Source organism: Anomaloglossus baeobatrachus, chromosome 6 (genome assembly GCF_048569485.1).
Source record: "Anomaloglossus baeobatrachus isolate aAnoBae1 chromosome 6, aAnoBae1.hap1, whole genome shotgun sequence".
NCBI classification, from domain to species: Eukaryota; Metazoa; Chordata; class Amphibia; order Anura; family Aromobatidae; genus Anomaloglossus; species Anomaloglossus baeobatrachus.
This window is the reverse complement of record NC_134358.1, coordinates 560,057,216-560,080,491: the sequence shown is the minus strand read 5'-3', so window position 1 is coordinate 560,080,491 and position 23,276 is coordinate 560,057,216. Positions and strand designations below refer to the sequence as shown.

The 23,276-nt window shown below is 41.0% G+C and overlaps 1 protein-coding gene across 2 annotated transcripts in view; it reads left to right on the top strand.

Annotated features, from left to right (window-relative positions):
• Positions 1-23,276, top strand: part of DGKB (diacylglycerol kinase beta) — a 705,227-nt gene that overhangs the window by 113,871 nt on the left and 568,080 nt on the right. For both annotated transcript variants that reach the window (XM_075315722.1, XM_075315723.1), the window contains exon 3: positions 15,898-15,974. In XM_075315722.1, coding sequence (XP_075171837.1) covers positions 15,898-15,974 — 77 coding nt within the window. The remainder of the gene's footprint in view (positions 1-15,897; positions 15,975-23,276) is intronic.

The window sequence follows — 23,276 nt, the reverse complement described above, 5'->3', positions numbered from 1 at the left end:
GTATTATAGTAGTTATATTCTTGTGCATAGGGGCAGTATTATAGTAGTTATATTCTTGTACATAGGAGCAGTATTATAGTAGTTATATTCTTGTACATAGGAGCAGTATTATAGTAGTTATATTCTTGTACATAGGGGGCAGTATTATAATAGTTATATTCCTGTACATAGGGGCAGTATTATAGTAGTTATATTCTTGTACATAAGAGCAGTATTATAGTAGTTATATTCTTGTACATAGGGGCAGTATTATAGTAGTTATATTCTTGTACATAGGGGCAGTGTTATAGTAGTTATATTCTTGTATATAGGAGGCAGTATTATAGTAGTTATATTCTTGTACATAGGGGCAGTGTTATAGTAGTTATATTCTTGTATATAGGAGGCAGTATTATAGTAGTTATATTCTTGTACATAAGAGCAGTATTATAGTAGTTATATTCTTGTACATAGGGGCAGTATTATAGTAGTTATATTCTTGTACATAGGAGCAGTATTATAGTAGTTATATTCTTGTACATAGGGGCAGTATTATAGTAGTTATATTCTTGTACATAGGAGCAGTATTATAGTAGTTATATTCTTGTACATAGGAGCAGTATTATAGTAGTTATATTCTTGTACATAGGGGCAGTATTATAGTAGTTATATTCTTGTACATAGGGGGCAGTATTATAGTAGATATATTCTTGTACATAGGAGCAGTATTATAGTAGTTATATTATTGTACATAGGGGCAGTATTATAGTAGTCATATTTTTGCACATAGGGGGCAGTATTATAGTAGATAAATTCTTGTACATAGGAGCAGTATTATAGTAGTTATATTATTGTACATAGGAGCAGTATTATAGTAGTTATATTCTTGTACATAGGGGCAGTATTATAGTAGTTTTATTCTTGTATATAAGAGTAGTATTATAGTAGTTATATTCTTGTACATAGGAGCAGTATTATAGTAGTTATATTCTTGTACATAGGAGCAGTATTATAGTAGTTATATTCTTGTACATAGGGGCAGTATTATAGTAGTTTTATTCTTGTATATAAGAGTAGTATTATAGTAGTTATATTCTTGTACATAGGAGCAGTATTATAGTAGTTATATTCTTGTACATAGGAGCAGTATTATAGTAGTTATATTATTGTACATAGGAGCAGTATTATAGTAGTTATATTCTTGTACATAGGGGCAGTATTATAGTAGTTTTATTCTTGTATATAAGAGTAGTATTATAGTAGTTATATTCTTGTACATAGGAGCAGTATTATAGTAGTTATATTCTTGTACATAGGGGCAGTATTATAGTAGTTTTATTCTTGTATATAAGAGTAGTATTATAGTAGTTATATTCTTGTACATAGGAGCAGTATTATAGTAGTTATATTCTTGTACATAGGGGCAGTATTATAGTAGTTATATTCTTGTACATAGGGGCAGTATTATAGTAGTTATATTCTTGTATATAGGAGCAGTATTATAGTAGTTATATTCTTGTACATAGGGGCAGTATTATAGTAGTTATATTCTTGTACATAGGGGCAGTATTATAGTAGTTATATTCTTGTACATAGGGGCAGTATTATAGTAGTTATATTGTTATGAAATATGTAATGAACATATAATATTTCACAATATCCTATCTCACACTACCTGCCCCTATTTTGTTTTATGAAGCTCTGGATAAACTCCCATTTCTGATGCACAGTTACTGATAGCGAGTTGGAAATGTCGCATTATGGAGGCACAGGAGCGCGGGGTTCGTGCTGTTGGAGCATTATTGTGAATTTTAGACCTTGAATTGTTTTTCACAGACTGTATTATTTGTTATTACGGTTCGCAGTCAGAGCTGTTTGTGAAATCCCACGCACGTCCGCATTGTATCCATGGCCCTTCTTCTGTATGACACAACTCATGAAAAGATTTACCATTTGCATTTAGCATTGCGGTATATGAATCGTCATAGCAACCGGGAATGGCAGTTACTGGAGATATTGTGCCGCAAAGTTTATGCTGCTCTCGAAAACACATTTTTCACATCCTGCAGCCGTGAAACAATGCTGAATAATTTTGCAACGTGATAAGTTTTTCTCCAGGGCGGATGTGCATCCCAAATATTGCACCAATCTCCCCGTATATATCAGTCTCTGTGATGGCCATTTACACAATATACCTGGTACGATTGCAAGCTCTGATGGCAAGCTTCAGCCTGGAATCATCCAGCGGGAGCAAACCATGCACACTGAATTCTGTTCTAACTACTATATTTATAGTTTGCAAATGCATTACCTAGTCCTGACGTCATTTTTCAATTTTAAATAATCTGCTTCACTATTGTTTTTTCAGGTTCTGTGAAGTAGGTGCAGTGTAAAAAAAATGTGCACTGTGGATACCATCTATTAGTAGTGCCGGCATCCCTGCAAAGGTGCCAACTTACAAACTGCCCCGGCCAGGTTGTGTCCTCCCCACACTTCCCCGGCCGTCCACGTGTGCTACTGCCTTCTTCCCCTCCTGGGGCCTGTGCACGCAGCCCAGGTCTACCAGGAGTGTGTTCAGGGCGCGCATGCACACACCGTCCCTCCTCTTATAGGGCTGGCGCGCCATTTCCTTGTTATGCCTTTCAGCCTATGTCTGAGAAGCACTATATATTTAAGGCACCCTCCCATTAAGGGAGGTGCCTGTGCAACGTGTTCAGCTAGTCAATATTCCAGTCTGCTTGCTAATTGTCAGGTCCCATTACCCCTGTGTTTACCACTTGTACCTGCCTTCCCATACCTGTCTGTCCCTGCTGTGCCCACCACTCCTGTCTGTACCCACCTGTCTAGCCTCCCTGAGTCAGCCCACCTATACCTGAGTCTGTCACCTGTCCTGGGGTTCAGCTGCCACAGTCTGGGTCACTGTCGTGCGAGTGGTACCTGGCGTCTGCTTCGCGGTAGGTGCTTAGTTTAACCCCTCCTACTAAGCGGTAAGCCCGGGTCCAACCTTGTGGCCCAATGGGTTTACTAACCCCCACTTGCTGCCCCTACATCGGCCGCGAGCGTTACACAACTGCTACTGACAACAAGTAGGCTAAGTGTTCTTGTGAGTTTGCCACGACTTTTATATTGATGGCCTATTCTTAGGATAGATCATTAATATCTTATTGATGGGAATGTGATACCTGAAATCTCCGCCGATCAGCTTTTCCATGTGCCGGCAACAGCCTCATGTGTTAAGTCGCATGGTTACATAATGGCTGCTGCCGCATACCGCACGCCCGCCTCCTATTGGTTCAGTTAAGGGATGGATGTGCAGTACCCAGTCACGGCCACTATTATGTGATGGAGCTGTGTTATTGAGCTGGCATGAGTGTGTCACGGCCTGATGTGATTTCAGGGGGACTTGGGATCAGAAAGTCACAGAATGTTGTTGATCGCAGATCTGCTTTAGTGCCCACTCTTCCTTTACTCTGAGTTAAAGCATATTTAACTCCTTTCGGGACTGATGGGGTTAAGGTTCATTTCTATCCTGCAGTGATCTAACAGGTAGTTGTAATCTCAGGGCAGCCATTCCCTTCTATCATAATTATCCACTTTTCACTCCTTCCTATGCCGGCTATAGCTCATACCTATGCTGTCCACTTGGAAGGGGCCAGTCTCTGGAGAAAGCTGAAGTGTGACTTCAAATATTATTTTTTTAATTCTTTCTTCACATGTTTGTCTTTCCTATCTAGTATTGTTTTATTTCAGTGGTGAGACTAGTGTCTCACTGGTCTTCACTAGTCAGGGTGAGTTTAGGGCCAGCGAGGGCCTATGCACGTGATCGGCACACGGGGGGAAGGACCCGTCTAGGAATGTTAGGGAGTGCAGTGATCAGCCTCATGTGAGTGTTAAGAGGTGACCCCGCTCTTCTCTACCTAGCGCCAGGCCCTTTCGTTGTATTGTTGTCCTGGTGTTCCGTCTGTGTTACACCGCTATCCGGATGTCTTCTCAGAACTGGTGTGACAGGTGCAGGCACATCATGACATGAGCTCTGCAGCCCAGCACATCTGGCACATCTTGGAAAGTCTTATCTCATAGGGCAAACAAATTGAGTAAGTAAAACTTTTACCAGCCCTAAACTTCAATTGGATACACTAAACCTATTTATGAGAGTTTCTGAGAGGTTGCTGAATCTCATGTGAACATCAATATTCAAGTTCTTTTTTTCCCTCTATTTGTAGTTAGAGAACTGTTTTTATGAAAATAAGACACGGCCAATAAATACTCAAACATGTGATCATTATTAAAATATCACCCAGCCTATAAATACTCAAGAATGGGATTATATTGTAATAAAATAGGACATAGCCTATAAATAGTCAATAATTTGAGTATTTTTTTATTAAAATAGGACACAGCCTATAAATACTCAAACATGTGATCATTATTAAAATATCACCCAGCCTATAAATACTCAAGAATGGGATTATATTGTAATAAAATAGGACATAGCCTACAAATACTCAATAATATGAGTATTTTTTATTAAAATAGGACACAGCCTATAAATACTCAAACATGTGATCATTATTAAAATATCACCCAGCCTATGAATACTCAAGAATGGGATTATATTGTAATAAAATAGGACACAGCCTATAAATACTCAATAATATGAGTATTTTTTATTAAAATAGGACACAGCCTATAAATACTCAACATGTGATCATTATTAAAATAGACCACAGCCAATAAATTCTCAAGCTTGATCATTGTTAAAATATAATTCAGTTTATAAATACTGAAAAATGGGATTATTTTTTATTAAAATAGGACACAGCATATATTGAAACCTGTTTTTTTTTTTTATTCAAATGGAACTTAACCTACATATATGCATGAATTGACCACAGCCTATAAATAGTTAAAAATGAGACTTTTTTTACGTGCTCGTAATTAAAATATTACCCAGCCTAAAAATACTCAAGACTGGAATTATTTTTATTAAAATATGACACAGCCAATAAATACTCAAACATAATCTTTATTAAAATATAATCCAGTTTATAAATACTCAAAAATGGGAATATTTTTATTAAAATAGGACACAGCATATATTGAAACTTGTATTTTTTAATCACATGGAACTTACCCTACATATATGCATGAATTGACCACAGCCTATAAATAGTTAAAAATGAGACTTTTTTTTAATAGAACGCTCTAAATACTTAAACAGAGGATTTTTTAAAATTAAAATTTAAATCAACTTACAAATAATCAAGAACGGAATTGTTTTTTTTTTTAATTTGTTTGTTAATCAAATACTTTAAATATTCAACCATGGGACAGAGCCTATAAATATAAAAAATGGATTGTGTATTTTTAATAGAACACAGTCTATAAATGCTGAAATATGATTTATTTTTTTTAGTTAAAATGTAATCCAGCCTATAAATACTTAAGAATGGGATTGTTTTTCAAATAGAACACAATCTTTTTTTTAAAAAAAAAAATAAAACCCATTTTTTTGTTTATTAAAATGGAACCTGACCTATCAATACTTAAAATGTAATTATTTTTATTAAAACAGAACACAGCCTTTAAATAGTAAAGCATGGGATTGTCTTCTGTTAAGATGGAATCTAGTAAATGGACACTGAAGTAGAGGATTATTTTGATTAAAATAGAACACAGCCTATAAATGCTGAAACATGGAGTTTTTTGTAGTTAAAATTAGAAATTGGGGTGAATCAAATCTCAGATATAGTAGAATTGCCAAGTCAGTAATGCCATCAAATAGGAGGCGGTTTTAACAATTTCCACCCAGTGTCCACAGATTACTGATGTGGCCATTGGACCGGGTCCTGTGAGACTATTCACATCCTCTCTGACTAAAATGAAAAACAATTAAAATAAGAGCACAGTCTATAACTAATCAAAAATGTTTTTATTTTAATAGAACACAGCCTAAAAATATTTAAAGATGGGACTTTTTTTTATTAAAATGGGTCTCAGCCTATAAATACTTAAGCATCAGATTATTTTTATTAAAATACAACACATTCTATAAATATTGAAATTTGAGATAGTTTTTTTTTTTATTAAAATTGAATCCATTAAACAATATTCAAGCATAGATTATTGTTTACTAAAATAGAACACAGCCTATAAATATTGAAATATGTGATTGTTTTTTCTTACAATTGAATCCTGTAAAAAAAATTCAATCATTAGATTGTTTTTATTAAAATAGAACACATGCTCTAAATATTGAAAAATTGGAATTTCGTTTAATAAAATGGGCCACTGTCATGGTTCTGTTTTGTGGTGCTCTGCTTTGCTGCATAGTGGATGCTCTGTTGTTGTATTGAGCTCCGGTGAATGGGTTGTTTCCCGGCCTTGGGTCCTGCATTGGTGCTGAGAGGGGTCTGTTCACACGTGCCTTGTTCTGGGTGATTGCTCTGCTTCATTAGGGAGCAAACTCACCTTGAATGCCGCCAGTCATAGTTCCTCTTTTGCAGCAAGTGCTTCTGGCTTCCATAAGTGTATTGTTCTGATCTTGTCTTTCGACCACAGAACTTAGCTACCTTTCGCCACCTGTTCCCCTGACTCTGACAATACCTCCTGGATCTAGACCTCCGGCTTGTACCCCGACCTTGTCTCCGCTTCCTCCCTGTGTTCCATACATGACCTCCTGGCTCTTGACCTCCGGCTCGCACCCTGACCACATCTTTGCCAGCTTCCAGTATCCTGTTGTGTCCTCCTGCTTTCCGACCATGGCTGGTTTCACTATTCCTCTGTTCACTACTTACTAATTGTATCTAGTGACACCTAGTGATTGAGCATCACAGCCTCAGCCTCCAAATACTTTATCATCAGATTATTTTTAATAAAATAAAAAGCAGCATATACATTTTGAAATATAGGATTGTTTTTTATTAAAATAGAATGCAGTAAATAAACTTACAAACATTAGATTATTTGTATTAAAATAGAACACAGCCTATAAATATTGAATTATGGGATAGTTTTTTCTTACTATTAAATCCAGTAAAAGTATTCAATTATTAGATTATTTTTATTAAAATAGCACACCTGCTCCAAATATTGAAATATGGGATTTTTCTTATTAAAATAGAACACATGCTATAAATATTGAAAAAAATTAGATTTTTTTTTTTTTTATAAAATGGGCCTCAGCCTATAAATACTTAAGCGTTAAATTGTTTTTCATAAAATACAACGCAGCATTTAGATATTGAAATATAGGATTATTTTTGTAAAATAGATTGCAGTAAATAAATTTACAAACATTGGATTCTTTTAATTAAAATAAAACACAGACTTTAAATATTGATATATGAGAACATTTTTTTATGAAAATATAAATGGCGTAAATAAATATACAAAAATCGGATTATATTTATTATTATATAACACAGACTATAAATGAAAAATTTGGATTTTGTATGTTTATCGTTGCTATGATAAATAATACAACGTGGATGATAGAATAATAATAGAACACAGCCTATAAATACTATATAGTTTTTTAATTTAAATGGAGCCTAACCTTTGAAATAGTCTGGAATGGGATTTTTTTTTTATTTAAAATAGATTGCATCCTATAAATATTAAAACATTAGATGCTTATTTAAAAAATAAATAAATAAAAATAAAATAGAATCCACTATATAAATACTCAAGCATGGTATTGTTTTTTTTATTCATCTTTCTAGAACACAGCCTATAAACACTGAACAATGGAAATGCTCAATCACAAGCACACACAAAATGCAAATCATTTAAAAACACTCGCTCTCTGATGTCACAAGCACAGCTGTAGTCCTAAGGCACACATTGAGTTGTTGCTAATGTGATGAATTTTTCTGATGTGTCTCACTAAGATATATAAAAATAATTTATTTTCTTTTTAACTTCATTTACACTGGAGATCAAAATGAGAGAACTCTGTATGATCAGTTGCTTTTTTCAGAAATTACGTAATCTACATCGATGACGATGCTCTGGTTTTGTGTAAGGGGTGCACCGTGCCACTAGAACAGGGTAAGGGGTACACCGTGCCTTTAGAACAGGGTAAGGGGTGCACCGTGCCTCTAGACCAGGGTAAGGGGTGCACCGTGCCTCTAGAACAGGGTAAGGGGTGCACCGTGCCTCTAGAACAGGGTAAGGGGTGCACCGTGCCTCTAGAACAGGGTAAGGGGTGCACCGTGCCTCTAGAACAGGGTAAGGGGTGCACCGTGCCTCTAGAACAGGGTAAGGGGTGCACCGTGCCACTAGAGCAGGGTAAGGGGTGCACCGTGCCTCTAGAACAGGGTAAGGGGTGCACCGTGCCTCTAGAACAGGGTAAGGGGTGCACCATGCCACTAGAGCAGGGTAAGGGGCGCACCGTGCCACTAGAACAGGGTAAGGGGCGCACCATGCCACTAGAACAGGGTAAGGAGTGCACCATGCCACTAGAACAGGGTAAGGGATGCACCATGCCACTAGAACAGGGTAAGGAGTGCACCATGCCACTAGAACAGGGTAAGGGGCGCACCATGCCACTAGAACAGGGTAAGGAGTGCACCATGCCACTAGAACAGGGTAAGGAGTGCACCATGCCACTAGAACAGGGTAAGGGATGCACCATGCCACTAGAACAGGGTAAGGAGTGCACCATGCCACTAGAACAGGGTAAGGGGCGCACCATGCCACTAGAACAGGGTAAGGGATGCACCATGCCACTAGAACAGGGTAAGGAGTGCACCATGCCACTAGAACAGGGTAAGGGGCGCACCATGCCACTAGAACAGGGTAAGGAGTGCACCATGCCACTAGAACAGGGTAAGGAGTGCACCATGCCACTAGAACAGGGTAAGGAGTGCACCATGCCACTAGAACAGGGTAAGGGATGCACCATGCCACTAGAACAGGGTAAGGGGTGCACCATGCCACTAGAACAGGGTAAGGGGCGCACCATGCCACTAGAACAGGGTAAGGGATGCACCATGCCACTAGAACAGGGTAAGGAGTGCACCATGCCACTAGAACAGGGTAAGGGGCGCACCATGCCACTAGAACAGGGTAAGGAGTGCACCATGCCACTAGAACAGGGTAAGGGATGCACCATGCCACTAGAACAGGGTAAGGAGTGCACCATGCCACTAGAACAGGGTAAGGGGCGCACCATGCCACTAGAACAGGGTAAGGGGTGCACCGTGCCACTAGAACAGGGTAAGGGGTGCACCATGCCACTAGAACAGGGTAAGGGGTGCACCATTCCACTAGAACAGGGTAAGGGGTGCACCATGTCTCTAAAACAGGATAAGGGGTGCACCGTGCCACTAGAGCAAGGTAAGGGGTGCACCGTGCCTCTAGAACAGGGTAAGGGGTGCACTGTGCCTCTAGACCAGGGTAAGGGGTGCACCGTGCCTCTAGAACAGGGTAAGGGGTGCACCGTGCCTCTAGAACAGGGTAAGGGGTGCACCGTGCCTCTAGAACAGGGTAAGGGGTGCACCGTGCCTCTAGAACAGGGTAAGGGGTGCACCGTGCCTCTAGAACAGGGTAAGTAATATAGTGATAATTCTGGCACACTGAAGATATTGAAGACATATGAAACGTTTCTTTAGAATGCTGAATCAATTTATTAGTGCAAAAAGCTGAGCATAATTTATCCAACGTTTCGACCGTATCTTATGGCCGTTGTCAAGGACAAAATTATCTAGGATTACAAGAAATATGTACAAGAAAATACAAAAAATGAAATTAGTACAAAACATAACATTAAGCAAATTTTTCAAAAACCTGCATCATAGGTTTGATCATATACAGCACATAATAAACATAAGAATCATGAGACAAAAAAGGCAAATTTGTACATCATACATATACCTATTTAACAGAAGACGAGTATAATGGTAATGATACAAATGCAGCATGCACACCCACCTATATCAACACTGTGAAGATATGCGTTCAATGTTAAATGGACATCGCCATTGGGTATAATGGGATCAAAAAAATCGATCCTACGTGTGAAATGAAAAGAGGTATATAATAAGTCACATGGCACAGGGTAACATATTTCAATATATGGCGTATTACCAATAAAAAATAATGAATATATATATACCTCACGTACTATCAGTTAGATATAAGAGAGATGGCCAAGAGCTCTATTGCAGGACTGGGAATAGCACAAATTTTGTTGTTGTTTCTAAATGTAGATCAAATATATCATTATTTCAGCGTACAGAACAAGGTTATTCAGGAAATGGGACGGTGGGCGCAGTTTAACCCAGAGTATATAAGACTATCATAGCGTGGCACAGCGCACACTATCCAGGGACCTATACCCCACACCAGTATTATAAGGTATGTGTTATCTGACGGTCCACGCTGTCCGGTCCTTGTTAGATTACCTCTGATCTCTATCTATATTTTCTCCCAGATTCGTTCCCCCACAAATCTACCTAGCAATTCTTTGCTTTTGAGCTCCTATTTACCTTTCCAGGTATGTGTTTCTACTAGTGTCTTTCTGCTTTAACTAACCTCTGATTTATTGCCTCTAAATCTCACACTACTCATATGATCTTTCATAGAGTCTTAAAGGGACATGTGTTCCCTATTTCCCATGATAGCAGTACCAGACAATTATTGTCCAGAAACACTACAATAAGGTAGTATGGAGCATTTTCCATCATATCCCCTGATATATGTGTCTTATACTGATGTTATATTCTCAGATATAATTTCATTCTTGTGTACCCTTCATTCTAGCATTTGCTCATTTGGAGGTAACTAAGAAACACTCAGTGTGGGAATCACACTACTCCCACTAGTGTCTTGTGTTATGGTTTCTGTCCAATAAACCAGGTAGTGTGTCTTTTTCCTATATAATGTCTCCATTAGGAATAACCTATGATGCAGGTTTTTGAAAAATTTGCTTAATGTTATGTTTTGTACTAATTTCATTTTTTGTATTTTCTTGTACATATTTCTTGTAATCCTAGATAATTTTGTCCTTGACAACGGCCATAAGATACGGTCGAAACGTTGGATAAATTATCCTCAACTTTTTGCACTAATAAATTGATTCAGCATTCTAAAGAAACGTTTCATATGTCTTCAATATCTTCAGTGTGCCAGATTTATCACTATATTACTGACTACTATTTTTTCTGGGCACCTAAACCGCGCAACTGTGAGCCAGACATATTCGCTTACTAAATCTAGAACAGGGTAAGGCATGCACCATGGCACTAGAACAGGGTAAGGGGTGCACCATGCCTCTAGAACAGGGTAAGGGGTGCACCATGCCACTAGAACAGGGTAAGGGGCGCACCATGCCACTAGAGCAGGGTAAGGGGTACACAGTGCCTCTAGAACAGGGTAAGGGGTGCACCATGCCACTAGAACAGGGTAAGGCATGCACCATGGCACTAGAACAGGGTAAGGGGTGCACCATGCCTCTAGAACAGGGTAAGGGGCGCACCATGCCTCTAGAACAGGGTAAGGGGTGCACCATGCCTCTAGAACAGGGTAAGGGGTGCACCATGCCTCTAGAACAGGGTAAGGGGTGCACCATGCCTCTAGAACAGGGTAAGGGGCGCACCATGCTACTAGAACAGGGTAAGGGGTACACAGTGCCTCTAGAACAGGGTAAGGGGTGCACCATGCCACTAGAACAGGGTAAGGGGTACACAGTGCCTCTAGAACAGGGTAAGGGGTGCACCATGCCACTAGAGCAGGGTAAGGGGTGCACCGTGCCTCTAGAACAGGGTAAGTGGTGCACCATGCTACTAGAACAGGGTAAGGGGTGCACCTTGCCTCTACAACAGGGTAAGGGGTGTACCGTGCCTCTACAACAGGGTAAGCGGTGCACTGTGCCTCTAGAACAGGGTAAGGGGTGCACCATGTCACTACAACAGGGTAAGGGGCGCACCATGTCACTAGAACAGGGTAAGGGGTGCACCATGCCACTAGAAAACGGTTTACAAAAGATCCAAAGTTTATCGCCATAAAACCTTTATTTTGCCCAAAACGTGATGATGATAATTAGAGAACAGCAATGACTGTAGAGAAATGATCAGTAAATGTTCTGCAGGAAACAACAGTCACAATCAGTAGGACGTGCACCGGCCGTCGCTGTGAATGACTGCAGCACATCTGCGGCCACAGGACATCACTAGTGTCTCACACTGCTCTGGTGGGATTTTGGTCCACTCTTCTTCCAGTCTCTTCCAAAGTTATTTGACTGTTGTGGGTTTCTTGGCCATAACTTTGTCACCAAGGATTTTCCAGAGGTTTTCTATTGGGTTTAGATCAGGACTCTGGGCTGTGGCCATTTCATTGTTTCCAGAAACTGCTTTCCCCATTTTGCTGTGTGACAGGGGCATTGTCCTGCTCGAAAATTGCTGCTGATTGAGAGATGAACACAAGTAAGGAGCCGCGTGTTGTGAAGAAGGTTCTGATCCACACTTGTATTCACTCTGCCATGTAGCTGTATGAGAGGTCCAACTCCTGCTCCAGAAAACATTCCCTAAACCATGACACTTCCTCCACCGCCTTTTGCTGACTTTTGAACAAACTTTGGGTTTAGTCTTTCCCCAGTTTGTTAATGAACATAATGTTTCCCATCAGAATCAAAGTAAACTTGCTTTCATCACAAAATGACCTGTGGACATTTCTCCTTTGTCCACACAACATGTTCCTCACCAAAGCTGAGTCTAGCCTTGTGGTTCTGCTAATGAGAGGTTTGCTCACTGCAGAGTCGGCTTTCAGTCCAAATGCTCTTACACGTCGTGACACTGTATGATGAGACAGATCCTTACCCTGTTCCGTGCTGAACTGGTGGCAATTCCAGCTGCAGTGAGGAAACGATTACTCATGGAGATTCTCTGCATTATCATGTCCTCTCTTGCATTTGTCTTTCGAGGGCGACCAGCCTTCTCGGGGGACTTGACAGAGTTTGTGATGTTGTAAAGATGCAATATTCTCAAAATCACAGACTTGGAACAACCAACTTCTCTTGCTATTGTTCATAGGGTCACTCCTTTTTCCTTCATCTGGACAACCTGCTGCCGGAGGGTTTCAGTCACTTTGGAAAGGCAAAGTCAGTGCAAACTGGAAAGTTAGGTGCCAGTCACACAGGGATTGTCAGATAATGAAGGATATTAGCACCAGGTGCCGGATTAACACCAATAACTTGCAGGAATCTGACAGTGTTTTCCAATTACGATCTGTGTCTTTTACATTTATCTCATTTACATTTTTAATATTTGCTTTACAATAAATTTTCTTTATAAAATAAGCGAAAAATCCTGCGAGTTTCCTCATGTTAGGATATACTCACATAGGACGACACAATGACCGCAACTCTTTAGGAAATAGTTTGTTGTTCTCTAAATGTCTGCTGTCCGTGTAGGTTGCATCTATACTTTTGACCACTAGAGGCACTGTTGCATTGGATTCTATTGATTTTTTTTTATTGTTTTTTAAATATAATTTATGATATTGGGCAAAAAAGTAAAAAAACAAATTTCCACCGCCATTTATAGTGCTGCGTACATCCAAGCGACAAAATAGTCGTAATGAGATTAGTCATCGCTGTAACTTTGTGAACGCCGCAGCATAGAGTATACGGTAGTAAATATTCCGCGTGCCGCCTGTAGATGAATATTTATCGGGGATGTTATCCCTCCGTCCGCTCCTGCATTCCAGTATTGTCAGGGTTTTTAGGCACATTATAAATATTTGATCTGTTTTTTGTTGGCGGCAGAAGTAAAGATTATTGAAGGTCATTTCAAGCTGTAAAATAACAGTTCGTGCCCACAGAAGGCAGCGGCGTCCATGGAGGTGGATGGGAGATTTGTGCAGCCCTGATTATAGGCATTTACTGCGCTGGAATCCAAAGTTTTAAGGTTTTGCAGGAGACAAAAAAATATAACCGCTCCCCTCCAACGCTGGGCGATTGCTGGTATTTCAGCATTGAAGGGACGGCGACTGGTGTCTATTGAGAAATGTTGCACTGATTCAAAAACAAAGTAGCAAGGACATGGTGTTAACCCCTATAATTCCTATAAGCCATGTTTCTACTTAGCAAAAATACTGTCTTTTTTTCTCTGCGTTTTTGCATGCAGAAAATCTGCTGAATTTACCTGTCCATGTAAAGTCCATGTGATTTCATGGATTCTTCTGCGCATGGTGCGTCCGAAGATGCCGTCCAGCTGCGCATTTATTGGTGTGCTTATTTCATTATAGATTTATATGGGAAGCCTAAAAAAAGCAATTAAAAAACTTCAGTTGTGGTTGTTAAGTGCTGAATCATAGTTACATAGTTACTTAGGTTGAAAAAAGCCCCCGTCCATCTAGCTCACCCTTCCTCCACCAGTTCTACATTTGGTCCCTAAGTCACTTATAACCAACACTGTTATATACTGACAAAATCCTCCAGCCCTGATATAAAAGCTGTTATAGTGTCTGCCATTACTACCTCTTGTGGTCGCATTCCACAGTCTGACTGCTCTAACTGTAAAGAACCCTTTCCTATTTAGCTGTTGGAATCGCTTTTCTTCCACTCGCAGTGAGTGCCCCCTGGTCCTTAGTATTGTCTTTGGAAGGAATAAGTCATGTGCCAGTCCATTATATTGACCACACATGTATTTATACATATCAATGAGATCTCCTCTCAAAGTTTTATGAAACAAAAAACTTGCATTAGAAAAATGCTAGTTCAAATCTGCACCAAAAATGCATTGATAAATGGAAAGGCTCATAAAAATGCAGGAAAAACAAAGTAATCAGACATAATTAATATCACATATTATGGAGTGGATACACACAGAAAACGAACTGAAGAAAAAAAATGCAGCACTTACTTTACTTGTGAGTCGTGGCCATAGTGTTATTATTCTCATGCATAAAATTTCAGTAACATTGTATATTATACTCCAGAGCTGCACTCACTATTCTGCTGGTGCAGTCACTGTGCACATACATTACATTACTGATCCTGAGTTACCTCCTGTATTATACCTCAGAGCTGCACTCACTATTCTGCTGGTGCAGTCACTGTGCACATACATTACATTACTGATCCTGAGTTACCTCCTGTATTATACTCCAGAGCTGCACTCACTATTCTGCTGGTGCAGTCACTGTGCACATACATTACATTACTGATCCTGAGTTACCTCCTGTATTATACCTCAGAGCTGCACTCACTATTCTGCTGGTGCAGCCCCTGTGTACATACATTACATTACTGATCCTGAGTTACCTCCTGTATTATACTCCAGAGTTGCACTCACTATTCTGCTGGTGCAGTCACTGTGTACATACATTACATTACTGATCCTGAGTTACCTCCTGTATTATACCTCAGAGCTGCACTCACTATTCTGCTGGTGCAGTCACTGTGTACATACATTACATTACTGATCCTGAGTTACCTCCTGTATTATACTCCAGAGTTGCACTCACTATTCTGCTGGTGCAGTCACTGTGCACATACATTACATTACTGATCCTGAGTTACCTCCTGTATTATACCTCAGAGCTGCACTCACTATTCTGCTGGTGCAGTCACTGTGTACATACATTACATTACTGATCCTGAGTTACCTCCTGTATTATACCTCAGAGCTGCACTCACTATTCTGCTGGTGCAGTCACTGTGCACATACATTACATTACTGATCCTGAGTTACCTCCTGTATTATACCTCAGAGCTGCACTCACTATTCTGCTGGTGCAGTCACTGTGTACATACATTACATTACTGATCCTGAGTTACCTCCTGTATTATACTCCAGAGCTGCACTCACTATTCTGCTGGTGCAGTCACTGTGTACATACATTGCATTACTAAATTTATCACTGAATTTATAACTAATCACTCGGTCAATGTTTTCTTTTCATTTCTTTAAGATTCAACCAAGAAACTTAAGGATGTCTTGGAGGAGTTTCATGGTAACGGAGTCCTATCCAAATACAATCCAGAAGCGGTAATTAATTTATATATTTATATATCATTTTTCTATATCTGGTTAAGGCTGAATTCACATTTATGCTTGAGCAGCATGCAATACTCATGGCCCCACTAAAATGAGGGACACATTTATGTCAATGTCATCCCTCTGTCCCAGTGGTTTTATATATATATATATATATATATATATATATATATATATATATATATATATATATATTATATATATATAGTATATTTTCCCGTCTCTGCCTCCTGGGTGCCTGATTTGTAACATCCACTCCATGTTTTTTAAGGATATGGACATTTACCAGGGCAATTTTTTTTAATGCATGCATCATGGAATTAAAATCATTTATGTAGTTGAGTTTCTTTTAACAAATTGTCACCATTTGTCTTTAAAAGCTTTGTATATTGCTGACTACAGAAAGAGTTAACTGATAATCCATCAGAAAGCTCCTTCTGATGCATAGTTTGTAACTCTTTTTTTTATTAGCAATTTGCACTGGTTTATGACCACATGAAAGTAGAGCTGAACTTTTCTGTGGTGATAAATCAGCTGAGAAGAGATTAGTAACCATCATAGAAAGTTACAAACTCTCTGTCTTAATTTCCACCAGAGCTCACTGACAACTTCTTAGTTAACTCTTTTCCTGCAGTGGGTGGCTACAGAAGGCAACCGGAGGACATTTTTAAATGAAACCGAGATGCCAAAATAGTTTTTAGCTCAAAATACCTGCATTTAAGTAAGAAAAATCTTTGTCATATCCGTATGGGTAGCTGTCCGCAAAAGCAAAATACTTCAGTGATCGTGTGCCAATCTTGCACTCAGCAATGATTGGCTGCAGCAGTCATGAGAGTGATGTACTTGATGGCATTGCTGTCACCCTTCCTGCGTTGACCCCTTCCCCCAAAATTAAATCACAGGATGCCAGTGAGCAGCTTTGGTGACCTAGGAGCCTACTGAAGTCCATGGCTCTGCCATCTTTGTACTGCTATTAAGCATTTAAAGAGTAAACATCATTTTAATTTTTATATCTGGGATAGGAGATGGCAGCTGGTGCTGATGAGATTCTATGATGGGAGAAGGAGGAGCTATAGGCTGAGGGAGGAGCTATAGGCTGAGGGAGGGGGCTATATGCAAGAGGGAGGGGCTATATGCAAGAAGGAGGGGCTATATGCAAGAGGGAGGAGCTAGAGGAAGAGGGAGGACCTAGAGGCAGAGGGAGAAGCTAGAGGCAGAGGGAGAATCTAGAGGCAGAGGGAGAAGCTAGAGGCAGAGGGAGGAGCTAGAGGCAGAGGGAGGAGCTAGAGGCAGAGGGAGGAGCTAGAGGCAGAGGGAGAAGCTAGAGGCAGAGGGAGGAGCTAGAGGCAGAGGGAGGAGCTAGAGGCAGAGGGAGAAGCTAGAGGCAGAGGGAGAAGCTAGAGGCAGAGGGAGGACCTAGAGGCAGAGGGAGAAGCTAGAGGCAGAGGGAGAAGCTAGAGGCAGAGGCAGGAGCTAGAGGCAGAGGGAGAAGCTAGAGGCAGAGGGAGAAGCTAGAGGCAGAGGGAGGAGCTATAGGAAGATGCAAGAGCTAGATGCAGAAGGAGAATTAGAGGCAGCGGGAGTAGCTATAGGCAGAGGAAGGGGCTAAAAGCAGGAGAAAGGCTAGAGGCAGAAGGAGGAGCCACAGGCAGGGGAAGGGGCTAGAAGCAGAGGGAGGAGCTATAGGCAGATGGAGGAGTTAGAAGCAGAGAGGGGTAGCTAGAAGCAGAGAGGGGTAGCTAGAGGCAGAGAGGGGTAGCTAGAGGCAGAGAGGGGTAGCTACAGACAGAGAGAGGGATTAGAGGCAGATGGAGGAGCTATAGGCAGAGGGAGGGGCTAGAGGCAGGGAATAGGGCTACAGGCAGAGGGCGGAGCTACAGGCAGAAGGAGAAACTACAGGCAGAGGGAGGAGCTACAGGCAGAGGGAGGAGCTAGATGCAGAGCTCCGTCCCTTTTTCTATCTACATAAAATCTCATCACTAAGTACCATTTCCGGCAGAGAAAAAAGCTAATTTGTGTGATAAGAGTATTACAATGTTGCATATTTTTATATGTATTATTGATTTATGAACTAAAAATTAAAATGACGATTCCACTTAAAGGCATCATGTCTACGATCAATTATATTCAATTGCCATTTTGGGACTTTGAGAAAAAAAGATTCATCTTTTGTAATAAGAAAAAAAAAAAAAAGATTTCTTTCCTTTTTAATATGTTTATGTATCTTTGTATGTTGAATATAATTAGTTTTTTCACTTAATGAAGGAAATAAATATGGGGGATAAAAAAAGAGAAAAGGAAACTTAGCTTGAGTAACCAATTTTTATCATACATCGGTTTAAAAAGGCAAAAGAAACAAACACTTTTTGCATCATCACGTCTGTGCTGCCGAAAAATAATAAAATGTTAATTAGAAAAAAAAAAGATAATGTTGCATAGAACCAAAAAAAAACTACATCTCTTCCCATTAAATAAAACCCGAGCAGATAGAGAAAAATAAAAAGGAGCGTCTAAGAACATGGCCACACAAAACTAGTTTTTAAAAACAGGTTTTTTTTCATTTTTAAAGCATTAAAACATGAAAATTACACATATTGTGATACACTGACCTGAGACATATAGATTACGCGTATTTCTGGTTTTGCAAAACATCTGCAGTTTGTTTTTAAAAAAATAACTGGAGATTCACTCACCCTCCCCGGGTCCAGCATTGTCTCCCCCACTGCATAAATTGTATGCAGCGCTGACGTCACGTCAACAGTACTGCAGCCAATCACAGATATCAGCGGCTCTGCTTGAAATGACGGCAAAAGTTGATTAGAGCTACTGAGTTCAGTGATTGGCAGCAGCGCTGATGTCACGTAGATATTGCTGCAGCCAATCACAGATATAAGTGGCTTTACCCAAGTTGATGGCACAAGTCGCTTAGAGCCGCTGATTTGTTGCAGAATTGATGTCATGTCGACAGTGCTGCAACCAGTCACAGATTGGTGACACTGAGATAAGTGATTGGCTGCAGAGCTGATGTGACGTCGACAGTGCTGCAGCCAATCACAGACATAAGCGGCTTTGCCTAAGTTGACACCACAAGTCATTTAGAGCTGGTGATCTCAGTAATTGGCTGTAGTGATGATGTCACATACACTGCTGCAGCCAATCACAGACAGCAGCGGCACTGCCCAAGTTGATGACACAAGTTGTTTAAGCCGCTGAGCTAAGTGGTTGGCTGCAGAGCTGATGTCACATCACCAGTGCTGCAGGCAATCACATATCAGTGATGCTGCCCGAGTTGACAACATGAGTCGTTTAGAGCCGCTGAGCTATGTGATTGGCTGCAGCACTGTCAACATGAAATCAGAGCTGCAGCCAATCACAGACATCAGGAGCTCTGCACGAGTTGATGGCACAAGTCGTCTAAAGCTGCTGAGCTCAGTGATTGGCTGCAATGTTGATTTCACGTCGACAGTGCTGTAACCAGTCAGACATCAGTGGCGCTGCCCAAGTTGACGACAAATGTTGTTTAGAGCTGCTGAGCTCAGTGATTGGCTGCAGCGCTGATGTCACATTGACAGAGCTGCAGCCAATCACAGACATCAGCGTCTCTGCCCGAGTTGACGGCACAAGTAATTTAGAGCCGCTGAGCTCAGTGATTGGCTGCAGCTCTGATGTCATGTTGACAGTACTGCAGCCAATTACAGACATCAGCGTCTCTGCCCGAGTTGACGGCACAAGTTGTTTAGAGCCGCTGAGCTCAGTGATTGGCTGCAGCACTGTCTTTGCAATGTCAGCGCTGCAGACAGTAACATACCAAGAGCAGCGGTAAATGTGGCCATTTTTCAATCAACCAAAACCATTCCGCACCCCCCATGGGGCAGATGTATTTTTCATTTCTTGTTAAGCTGCTTGAAACATTCCTGACTATTTTATTCTGCGCTCCTGTCTGGAATGACTCTAATTACTATGGTGCGTTACAATAGTGGTGACCACCAGCCCACCAGGAGGCATGAACCCCATATTAATCTGTTCAGCGGGTTTTCATATTTGGCTTCGCAGTGAAAGTCTCATAGATAGAAATATCCTCACTGCAGAGCTTTGTGTTGTGTGTTGTGGGGAACAGATGTATTTGCTTTCTGGCAGCAAACGAGCAGCGTTCTGCCAACCGGGAGACAGATACAATAAAAACAGTCATTCTGTCACTTTGTGTAAATTGTAACTCATGATATCTCTGCAAGCAATGCGGGAGATCATGCGGAATTAGTACTGCAGTACCAAACCTGACCATGGGGGGGGGGGGGGGGCGCTGCAGGGAGCACTAAGATGTTTCATCGTGGCACAGTTGGCGAGTCGGCGCGTGTGCAGATGGAGTTCTCAGCTCAATGACAAGCCAAGATCTCACCTGTGCATGCACCATTTTCCTTAAATCCGCTGTAGGGAGATCAATGGGCATGCGCAGATAAGATTCTAAGCCAAGAGCTCCATCTGCGCACGCGTCTACTCCGGGAACCATTATTTGAAGCTCGCGCTACGGACAAATTCAGAATAGCGGCCCCTGCCTCACAGCCCGCAGCACAGCCCGCTGCCTGCAGTAAGCCCACAGTGACCCCTCTCCACCGCCCCCAGTAAGCTACATTCGGATTACAAGACACCCCTCACTTTCCTCCCAAATTTTTGGGAGGAAAGGTGCGTCTTATAATCCAAAAAATACGGTATATATTTTATTGGCTAAATGTTAATGGTGCTTTACACGCTGCGACATCGCTAACGATATATCGTCGGGGTCACGCCGTTACTAGTGACGCACATCCGGCACCGTTAGCGACATTGCAGCGTGTGACACCAATGAGCGACGATCAACGAGCACAAAAACGTGAAAAATCGTTGATCGTTGACACGTCGTTCATTTCCTTAATATCGTTGCTGCTGCGTGTACGATGTTGTTCGTCGTTCCTGCAGCAGCATACATCGCTGTGTGTGACACCGCAGGAAGGACGAACATCTCCTTACATGCGTCCACCGGCAATGCGGAAGGAACAAGGTGGGCGGCATGTTCCGGCCGCTCATCTTCGCCCCTCTGCTTCTATTGGGCGGCTGCCGTGTGACGTCGCTGTGACGCCGAACGAACCGCCCCCTTAGAAAGGAGGCGGATCGCTTGCCACAGCGACATCGCAAGGAAGGTAAGTCCGTGTGACGGGTGTAAGCAATGTTGTGCGCCACGGGCAGCGATTTGCCCGTGACGCACAACCGATGGGGGCGGGTATGCTCGCTAGCGATATCGCAGCGTGTAAAGTGCCCTAAAGGCTATAGGATTTTTGCACAACCACATTTCAAGCAATTTTACTCCAAAATTGTGGCAAGAGACGTGTGATGTAAAGGACGCAAGACATTTATTAAGAAATATGGATGATGATGACATTGTCCCTGATTCATCGAGTCAGTCTTGTTGTGGGAGTTTGAATAAGATGCAACTTATTCTTTAAAAACTGTTCACCTCTTTGATGCATCTTTCAGCTTTCGTGTGCCATTTCCAAAAAAACATACTCTAGTCAGTGACTGGAGTATAGAGATGAGCGAACCTCTTCGGTTCGCATTCTCCAATGTGAGATTTGGTACGAGCCTTGGCCGGTTAATTCGGGCTCGGCTTACCGAACACTTTGCTCAGAAGTCGGCAATGTTCGGTAAGTGTTCATTTGCAGAAAACCCACTCGCAGCTCCATCACAGCCATGTCAAGTATTGGCATGGCTGTGATTGGCCAGGAAAATCAGTGTGAAAAAAAACATACAAAAGGTTTGAAGCACGACATATGACATTTCAGCAACAAATTTGCACCTCCTGAAAGAAAACCGTTTTTGTGCAATTTTTGCCAAGAGATGCAGATTGGTGCTGAAATTTTTACATCAAATTCCTGCACCCAATCTACACTTTCTGGCAAAAAAAAAAATCAGATCACTACCTCATCGTTACTGACGTGCCGGAGACTTGATAAGTATGTCCTGCTTTATTTTCTTTCTTTTACAGCCCCTTCACACCATTTTACAGCACGTACATTTGGCCTCCCATTGAATTCAATAAGCCTGGAGTGTTTGCTGAACTGCTCGGCAAACATCGGGAGGTTCGGTAAAGATTGGCAAACCGAACTTTGAAAAGTTCTCTCATCTCTACGGGAGTACATTTCTTTTGTAAATTATGATGACTTTTTCAGGGGTGCTTGGCCGTGCCCAATTCTGCTTGAACTTTGCCTACTTTTTGAAAAAAAAAAGTGTAAAAAAGTGTAAAAAAAAGCCAAAAGTTGCAATCTAGGCACAAAAGTTTTGCCATACTTTAAACAGTTTTCTGCCATCTAACTTTCCATTGCGTGCTGAATCTGGGCCATAGTTTATACATACGGTACATGTGTAGCAAAGCTATGTTTGCTAGTAACATCTCTGAGGCTGCTTTGTTTGAGCTTGAAGATGTTTGATGCTGATCTTTGCCTCATTCTCTATATTCCGTAATTGGCATAATCATGTTACCTGTACTTTAAAAACATCTTTACAATCTACGGATTTCTTACCATGGTAACTACGAAAAAAATCTACCCTGAATGCAGCTGCCAGGCTCATCTTTCTGTTCAGCCGTTACACTGATGCCTCCACTCTGTGCCAGTCATTGCACTGGTTGCCCATCTACCAAAGAATACAACATAAACTCATCACATTCACCCACAAAGCATGCCACAGTGCTGTACCGCCCAACATCTACCCTTGCATCTCTGCATAACACCCTAGGCGTCCTCTCCATTGTGCTGCACCACCCAACAGCTCTTCTTGCATCTCTGTCTACTGCCATACCAAGGATCTACATAGTTGTTTACAGTACTGCACGATAATACATATCCCCTCTAATCTCCGTCTACCACCTTACTCATGTCATCAGTTTCATAATAGCATCCTCCAATTCTGAGTCTTTAGCTCTTGCCTTCAAGACTTATCACGTGCTGCAGCAGTTTTCTGGGATGCGCTACCCCAGTTAATCAGATTAAATTACAGTATTACAGTTTTAAGCAGGACCTAAAATCACATCTTTTTAGGGCAAGTTTATCACAGGCTTTAATTTCTCTATTTATCCCTCTTTGTATCTATTAGATCTGAGCTAATCTCATTAAAATATTTACAAACAGATTCATTCTAATTAGCCCCTTTTTAAAGAAATAATAAAAGGTTATTCTTCCCTGTCCCAGGCTCACCTGTCAATTCTCCTACCTCCACAGTTATAACCATATACAAGAAAGTTTTATTGTTTCTTAATATCCCTCT